The sequence below is a fragment of the Morone saxatilis genome, unplaced genomic scaffold, assembly GCF_004916995.1.
Source record: "Morone saxatilis isolate NCDOM2014 unplaced genomic scaffold, NCSU_SB_2.0 Contig9, whole genome shotgun sequence".
Taxonomy (NCBI): domain Eukaryota; kingdom Metazoa; phylum Chordata; class Actinopteri; family Moronidae; genus Morone; species Morone saxatilis.
The window spans coordinates 19,167,858-19,177,211 of NW_023340268.1; the positions used below are offsets into that span (position 1 = coordinate 19,167,858).

The 9,354-nt window shown below is 40.4% G+C and overlaps 1 protein-coding gene across 1 annotated transcript in view; it reads left to right on the forward strand.

Annotated features, from left to right (window-relative positions):
• The window catches only part of LOC118342944 (collagen alpha-1(IX) chain-like), a 24,589-nt gene that overhangs the window by 3,606 nt on the left and 11,629 nt on the right, over nucleotides 1-9,354 (forward strand). Inside the window, exons 2-9 of the mRNA XM_035681639.1 lie at nucleotides 516-601; nucleotides 2,129-2,200; nucleotides 2,627-2,756; nucleotides 4,810-5,206; nucleotides 5,588-5,668; nucleotides 8,024-8,041; nucleotides 8,572-8,661; nucleotides 8,794-8,829. Coding sequence (XP_035537532.1) covers nucleotides 516-601; nucleotides 2,129-2,200; nucleotides 2,627-2,756; nucleotides 4,810-5,206; nucleotides 5,588-5,668; nucleotides 8,024-8,041; nucleotides 8,572-8,661; nucleotides 8,794-8,829 — 910 coding nt within the window. The remainder of the gene's footprint in view (nucleotides 1-515; nucleotides 602-2,128; nucleotides 2,201-2,626; nucleotides 2,757-4,809; nucleotides 5,207-5,587; nucleotides 5,669-8,023; nucleotides 8,042-8,571; nucleotides 8,662-8,793; nucleotides 8,830-9,354) is intronic.

Sequence of the window (9,354 nt, forward strand, 5' to 3'; positions counted from 1 at the left end):
CCTTAGCGGGGAACATAGGGATGACCCCGTCCCTTCTGGGCTTTTTTTGGACTCCAAGGAAGGCGACCCGTGGCATTTGTAGATATAAATGTCTCATTCTAAGGTAACAAAAACATAACAATTCCTATATTCAGGTGGATATAAACTGATGTAAACATAATTATATTATATCATATTCCATTTCTGCCAATAGATATGAATTTGATAGCGCATGTGGCATCTGTACTGAAAAATGTATTTGTCAAGCAACCGTTCCACCTCTACGTGATATCATGACTCACTAAGCATTTACTCTCATATTCCACTTACAGTAATCTTTTTATCTTCACTGGATGAATTTGAAGGAAAGGCGTAAACTTTTTATTTTTATTTATGTGTTCAGGATGAGCACAGAGGACACCGGCAAAGCGCTCCATGTCATCCCTGTGGTGTTTTATTGATTCAGACTCAAAGAAACTGTCAAAGAGAATTAGATGCATGAGTGAATGCTGATTTTCTCCATCACTCCTCACCAGAGAGCAACCGTGGCGTCTGTCGATGTCAGCGTGCTCCCCTGTCTGCATGGCTCTGCTGTCCCTCCTCATCGCTCCAGCACTTGGACGTAAGTCACCCATAGTGCAATGCTCAATCATTGACACATCACAAAATCAGTGTACCGTATATTGCATGAACGCCACCATTACTGTGAAACTGTTTGTTCTGTAAACACAGACAAAGAGGACTCAGGTTGATGGTGACTGTTGCTAGGTCATTCTCTTTATCAGAACTCACAAAGCAAAGGCCAGAAATAGCAGACACAAAGAGCTGGTCTGTGTCGTAGGATCAAATCAGATTAAATGTCCCTTCTGATAATCACAACAAGCCCTGCTGTTGTCTGGGGACACAATAACACTAACATGGACGTCCATTGAGTCCCTGATACAGTAGGTGTACTGCTTTGTTTAAATTTGCTTCATTGTCACAGCGCACACATGCAAGTGCATGTGACATCGTAATTGTGGTTCATCTCCAGCTCATTGCACTAATGACTGGCTTTCTGAGCGTAATGCAGCAGCAAGCAGTAACCTTAACAACTTGAGGCCCACATGCAAAGTCAGATAAGTGTTTAGTGGTGGTAAATATGGGATTATAAATACCGTCTCACCACTTTATCTCATTTCTCAGCAGTTATGTGGGATCTGGGAACGGCTTCCAGATGTGTTGTGTTCACGCTGCTCACTGTAAATGAGCTGACTCAGGTTATTGACTGGGAAGGCCCTCTGGCTGTCACCATCTTTGTTTCATGGAGTTTCAAGAGGTTTTTCCCCTTCGTAACAGCAGTGTAGCTGTTTAGGGGTAGCGCCCTCTTCTGACACATGCCAGGAATTGATTTACCAGTGTATGAAATACTCAAATGACAATCCATCCAATTCGTGTAACAAATGTGTATTAAACATCTGTCATTATGATTCTGAGTATAAGCTTTTCTGAATTCACATCTGTTTATTATTGGCAATGAGAAAGGCCAGGCTTTTATTTTGTTGATTAACAAAACAAAAACCTTGCCAACACAAAAGTATAGATTTAAAAAAAAAAAAACATAATGATGAAAGCTGAAATCAAATGGCAGTGTGATGTATTGCAGGTTGCAGTTTCCACCAAAGGAGACTTCCATCTTGATAAATCATACACATAAATAAAAAGGAAATTGGTTCACCTGCCATATTGACCTTCGCCAGTAAAATGTTACTGATGACATATGGCTTTGTCCGCAGTCATGCAACACTAGCTGCCGTATTTATCAACATTATGTTTCCATCTCTGATGACATATTTGGATCACGAGGGGTGTCTGAGCCGTCTGCATTATAAATCTTGAATACCATGTTGATAAGTCTGTGTTCATGCTTTGGAATGTGTCAATACGTGAAACACTGTGTGTGTAGTTGTAAGAGAAACTTGCATTAAAAATGCACCACTGTGCATTGTGAGGTAAACGCTCTCTGACATTAAAGACCTTGCTTTATCCATGTATCTGTCTGCTGGAACATGCCAACTGAATTCAACTGGTAATATATTGCATTTCTCAAATTCAACAAAGAACAGGTGTAACAAGATTATTGCATTTTTTTTCCTTTTCGTCCTATCAGAACTAGACCTCAACCGGTTGGATGGCGATAGCGTCTGCCCACCAATGAGAGGCGGACAAGATGACCTTCCAGGTAATGACCTACAGTTGGGCTGTAGTCAAACAAAAGTAAGAGCAGCAGTTGAAGCTGTTGTAAAACCAGAAGTCTAAGCCCTGAAAATCCCTAAAAGAGAAAAATAGACTATCCAGAGGAAGGTGGTGAGTTTAATTAGTTGAACAGGGTGGGCTGCCTAATGCCTCAAGACACCTTTAGATTTCAAATGAGGCAAATAAAATGTTCCACTTGAGCTATACAGAATTTTAGTTGGAACAATTCGAACTCAGCAAGATTGTAATTGCTCACCTCTGCCCTGTTCACGCACATCTGCACTCATTCTGCTCTGTGGGTTGAAGTCATTGTTAAATAGAAAAGTAGTTTATTTCACATGGGATTCACTGTTTCCTGTTTTGTTTTCTCATTTCTCATCTTAAACGTGATCATGTATGTTATCCTTCATAGGTTTTGATCTGATCACCCAGTTCCAGCTGGATGTGATCCCTCTGAAAGGTGTGAGGAAGGTGGACGGCTCCACTCCCCTCCAGGTGGCCTACCGCCTCGACAGGGAGGCCAACTTCCAAATTCCAACCATGTAAGTACAGTAAAGAGGGTTTAAAAGAAAACAGATAAAAAGACACACAAATGTTGCACAAATGAGGCAGCACTGGTCTCCCGATGCAGGTGTTGCATTATTATAGGTCCGGCACAGATGTTGCATGGCGAGCAGCATATAATTGGTAAAGAAAAACATGTCTGAACATATTTGGCATCTCTTAGACACAAAGGCAGAGTAGAGGTATTTTTTATGTGTGGGTGTGGGATTGGAAAAGCACCTTTTTTTTTTTTTGACCCAACTAAAAGCCCTTCGTATCTCTAGGAAATCTACAGTAAAGAGACATATTTCACCATGCCTTTGGTAATGATTTATCTTCTGTTGTTTGTAGTCATTTTAGACTAAAAGAAGACAGTACTGAATTCCTGCTAAAATTTAAGTTTGTAATTAAATTAAGGTTAGTTGTTGCAACATGGCTAGATTAACCCGCTCGGGGACCCTTGGGCAAAAATAGGCCTTGAGTCCCGAGTGAGACACCCCATGCTCTTTGAAGATAAGACAATATTTCAGTTTATCAAATAATCCAATAGTCTAAACAGAAAATTGACAGCAATTTTGATATTTTACTTTGCTAAAGTTTGGCGACTGGCAAGAATCCGATTTTCTTTTTAATTATTCAAAATCAAAGCAGTGAAGCCCAAGACTTGATATCCAGAGTAGCAGTCAATTTTTAACAATACTGAATCCTACATTTCCCATAATGAAACCCTATGCTCATCTTCAAATTCCACACCTCCAGATGAACAAAGGCCTTATATGATGGATTTGTAATTTCAAAACCAAGCTCAGAAAACCCTAGTGACATCATTATGACATCACTAGAGTTACTTTGTCTGACTTGACAAAAGTCCAGAGTCATACCGCTGATAACTACAAGGAGGAGGTTGCGGTAGTTGGTGTGTGTGTACAAGGCGCAGGACTGTCACACCAGGGTCCGGGGTTCGTGTCCACACATGTACTACTATTAATATTGCAAGATAATCTATTTTGGAGGAAAATAAATGAAATACGTTGTCAGTGAACAATTTACTGATAGAGCTATTTTGCACTTTATTTAACACAAGTGAAAGGCATGTTGTTGACGACATCATTTCAAAAAGCTGGTTTCGGTGGGCAGGGTAATGCTTTACCACTTTACATAACCAAAGACTTCTCCCAGTGTCTCCCAATGTGCCTGCTCCAGTCTGTTTGGGCTAATCTCTTCCTGCAGGCCAGCTTTCCTGAGAAGCTGTTATGTAACTCGCTGGCACCCACTATCTACACCACTCGGCCCTGTCACACTGAATGTAAATACATGTTTATTTCCTCCACAGGTCCAGTGGCACAGACTGTGCTTTGAAGTCTGTCCCTGCCAGCAAGCTTTATGCCTCCTTTTCTTTTACTGCAGGGCGAAAGCAGCACATACTTGAGACTTTTTCACCTCAGGCAAAAAGCTAGAGCGTGGTCTTCGTTTGTTTTACTGGTTTACAGGAAATTCTTTTTTTATTGGCTCACCTTGATCGTTTACAAGATGGTAAAAGTCCGGCTGCAGCGCCCATCTATTAACGCACCACCTAGTGAGAATCTGGCTTGTTAAAAAACACAGAAAGCACCAGAATGTAGATGCTAACCAGGACTGTATTGTTGTAATTTAAGCAGTGATTTATGCACTGAGGCAGCCTCTTTCAAAGTATCTACTGTGTGATATTACATCATACCTTAAAACCATTCTTTTTTTGAAGGGTGTAGCTTAAATTATTTGTATTGACTCTTAAAGACAGTGATGCTGATGCCTTTAAGTTATTTTTATCCACGCCTTGCGCTTGATTTGATGATAGTTTTGCTGAGGGGTTGTTGAATTAACTTTGACATAAAAGATATTTTGAGAATCATAACCTGGCTGCCTGAGAGATGTCTTTGAGCTTTTCCTGACTATTTTTGACTGTCATTCAATAAAAGAATGTCAAAATATCTCCTTTGAGTTTGACAAAATGGAACATTTTACCCTGACACCTCAGCTGATTCGAACCCCTGTGCTTAACATCCCTCTCAGGCTGAACTTTCCTCGTGGTTTCCCTGACGAGTACTCCTTCATGGTGACCTTCCGAATGATCAAGAGCACGGTGAACAAGGTGTGGAACGTCTGGCAGATTGTGGACGAAGACGGCAACAAACAAGCCGGACTGAGGCTGAATGGTGATCAGCAGGCCCTGGAGTACTTCCTGATGGGCGCCGACGGCAACCTGCAGACCGTCATCTTCCCCGGCCTCTCTGTGCTCTTCAACACCAAGTGGCACAAGGTGATGATTGGCGTGGAGCGCGACCAGGTCACTCTGTATGTGGACTGCCAGCCTGTGGATCAGAAACCCATCAAGGGCAAAGGCCCCATCAACACAGAGGGAGACACTCTTATTGGCAGGCTGGATGCCGATCCCTACACCTCCGTAGTGGTAAGCGGGGATGGAGAATTGCCTGCTGTATTTAATCATGCTCACTGACTCTCCTTACAAGCCCTATCAGTGAAATGGTGCTTTCTGTGAACAAACACGTCCGGTTTTATATGTGTGCTGAGCTCTGCTATAATTTTAAAGTGCTGCTGTCACAGCAAAGCTGCACAGCTGGGTTCCTGTGGAAAAAAAGGAAAACTTAATCCCTGCAGAAAATAGCATTGGTGGAAAATCAAGCTCAACCACCCATTGAGGGTCGATTGATTCAAAACTACCAAGAATTTACCGCACCATAACAAAGCACTTCAAGATTCTTTGCCAATGTCACATATGAAAATGAATGCATGGTATTATATATGCAGTAACATTGACATCTCTTTTCAGTTTGAGCTTCAGTGGATGTTGATTCATTGTGACCCAAAGAGAGCCCAGAGAGAGAACTGCAATGAGCTGCCTGCCACCGAGGTACAGTAACAAGGACTCGGATCTGCTCAGCATCTGCTGTGGTTTGTGGTTGTATTCAGGTTGATAGGGCTTCCAGCATGCTGAAGGAAAACAGGACAGAAATGCTGAGATAGAGTTGCAAAAGTGTAACAAATACTTTGCCAAGCAGTTTCCTTAAGTACACAGAGGTTACAGCTCACCCAGAACAACTTGCAAGTTGGACAATTAAATTTTTTTAAATGATCAAAAAGCAGATTGGAGTTGTAGTTCTACAGACATTTATTTGAGGCAGAGCTGTTGAGGACCGGGCAGACATGATCTCATTGGCTGTGCTAAACCTCAGTGTATGGAGCCAAGACACAAACGCTTGTTAGCTAACTGGCAAACTTAAATAACAAAGAGGAAGTGTGATCAAATTAAAAGTGTGAGATGAGAGAACCAGCCTGCACAGTGTGCATGGTGCCAGATTTTTGTGGTTACCATTTGATTGCAATTCAGGACAGAATACGATATGCGCCACTTGAATCACAATAGTAGGCAGCTTCTGCAACATAAAAACAAGTATGTGTAGCCCAAAACTAAAAAGTTACTGCACTCACAAAAAATGACATAATATGAATTAAAAGTCTCAGTAATAGGTAGATATAATGTAGTATATTTGACTTTTTGTGATTTAACAGGTTACGTATGTTGCCCTACCTGAAGTAAGTTTCCTAGTACAGACACACTACTTGCTGCTACTTGATTATCAATGATGCAATGTAACACCTGCCGCTCGCTGTTAAAAATAAAGCAGTTCCTAGCTTCAAGCTGGCAACACCAGAGTGCACTACTACCTGATATTTAGGACGTCAGTTAATACAAGATATACCTTACCATGAACGATTTTAGCTAGAAACAGCAATAGGGTTCATAAATTAGCTTAATTTTTTCTTTTTGAATTTTTCACATGGATCTTGTTGTTTAGTCAGAAAAAAATTTGGTTCTTTAGCTTCAGCATTAAAGTTAATGGTCATTCTTGTTCTACGAGAAAGTACATTTATAAAGTAGATTCATAAAACCCCAGCTAAATGCAAATTATGTGCTCAAGTTAGCCATAGACATATAAATGAAAGACGACATGACAGCTTCCCAATAGTGAAGCCAAAACATCTCAATCGCCCCCTGGTGGCTGACTGCAGTATAGGTCACAAAGCCCGCTGCCTCCATGTTAACAGTTGGACAGGGGTCAAACAAAAAATTTAAATACATGTCAAATAAATTTGTAATTTTACGTAGTTCTTATCACACTGATGTATGTTCAAGTGTTTTTGTGTATTTTTCTGATAAGTTTGGTTTAATTAGTTATTTGAAGCTATGAAAAAGGCGGTTTCACATTAGGGTGGACAGCTGAGCCGTGCTTACAAATGAGTTGGCCGGGTGTATGGGCCGGACCTCGATACCGGGGCGCCAACCTTGATCGCTACTGCGCAGACTCTGGCTCCCAATATCCTGTATCCGGGATATTTTGGCTTCATTTTTCAGTTAACTAACCATTTTCTGACTTTGCTCCTGTACATGTTGACTGGGAAAGTAACATTCTGAAGTAGTATGGACGACAAAATATGGATGTCTAATGTCAGCGATCATTCAAAGTAATGGCAGCCAAATGTACTTGATATAACGCTATATTCCCAACACACAATATTTTTTACCCTCAAATGACCAATTCTGCAACCATACAACCATCTTGCTGTAGAGGAAGTCATAAACATGGGAACAGTTGGGCATGAGGGTGCTTAAAGATCATTCAACAGTAAAACCTAATTGGAAATTAGTGAGTAAGCCCTTAATGGTGGCGAGACTGATTTGAATTTTTAAAACTACAAATGCAGCATGAGGCAACCAGCATGCCTAGATATTCTGATTTTCAGGACAGTGTTATCCTGCGATGAAAACACACACATTGTGCAAGGCTGTGTAAGGCTTTATGCATTTATGATTCAACATTATCTTTCATTCCGGTGTGGCTTTAGCACAATTGATGAGATTTCTGCCTCAGAGAAAAACTGGCAGCCTGTAATGCCACTCTGCTGTCTCACATCATCATCATATTCAATCACTTCAAAGCACAAGATGCAAATATTCCTACCCACTCTAGATATATTTCCTGGCCTGGTGCGCTCTATTAGATTTCAGGCTAACATTCCTGCATCCAGCTGTGAGGTGATTCTGTACATTGGGAGTGTTGGTAGTATGGGCTGTATATTCAAACGACAGCATGATATACTCACTACTATGATTATGAATAGGTGCGCTTCTGCTGACACCTTTGGTGAGGGTGGTGTGACTACTTTCACTAACTCTCTCTTTATCTGATTTCTCTTGCTTCTTCAGATGTATGCCAATGCTGAGGTATTTATTTATCTACTCTACTTCCTTTTTGCTTTGTGATTTTAAGCCAATAATCTACTTCAGTGCTTCGGTTGCCTAATTGCCTCATTGCTTTATTCTAAATCTAATTCATGGTGGTGGTTTTATTTGTTGCCTTTTTTAGGGTTGTGTAGGTAGACCATTCATACACGTGACAGACTGTATATCAATTTGGGACAGAGATATATAGAATTATACCTGAAATGTCTCTAATTACAAACACATCTGCAGGCTATAAAAACACATGTACTTTGAAAATGTTACATTGATATATAAGTACCATTTAAATGTATTTGACCTCCTCAGTCCAAGCAATGTTCTGTTTTACTACTTTTAAAAGCACAATGTATCAAATAACATTTGGTATAACATTTCACTGTTCTGGATAAATGATTTGATGAGTCCAATCCTTGAAGGTGTAAGTCTCATAATTTCTTTCTTTATAAGCTATATTCATAGTTTTTATTCATTTATTTTACTGTCATTTGCTGACTGTTTGTCTCCACTCTCAGCCTGATAAATCTCTCCAAGGCCCCCCTGGAGCCCCTGGCCCAGAGGGCCCCAGAGGGCCCGCAGGAGAGAACGGCAGAGATGGAAGAGATGTAAGTGTTTCCTCCTTGATAACAGCCATTCTTTCTACAAAATGCTACAGTCCGTTCTATTAACACAGAGCAAGTATTCGTCTATGTATGTCTCTGCTTTCTTTAACTATCTTGTTTTATTTGTCCCTCCAGGGTCTTCCAGGTTCTCCTGGCAGTCCAGGTGTTCCTGTAAGTATAAAATATTAAATTACGCGCTGACAAAATACTTTGGTCCATTCTCCCTCTTTTTGTGCATTTGTTTGTAGGACATGTGATCCTTCAGGGAAATCATTCACTTTACCTCTGTGTTCAAACATTCACAGGATTTCAAAATGTATTTGTCCAAGACAGTATGACTTGTCATTACATATTATTTTTTATTCTAAGGATGCCACTTTTTTATAGGCCAACTCAGAAATGTTTACTCTCTAGAATTTTCAATTTGATTTGGGAAAAGTTAAAAGGAAAGGTCCAAAGCAGTCAGTGGCAGTTGATATTCAGACATTTAAAAATAATCTTTACAAACCAACCTACATTTTACACATTGTAGACACAGTAGAATTCTATATGTTTCACTTATTTTTTGTTTTATTTCATCCCTTACTGAAACGTTAACTTGCCAGAGTGATACAACCCAGTGGCCTATCCGAGGCCTAAGCTTTGTGCAAGAAATGGCCTAAACCTGAAGCCATCATTTAGATAGATAGATAGATA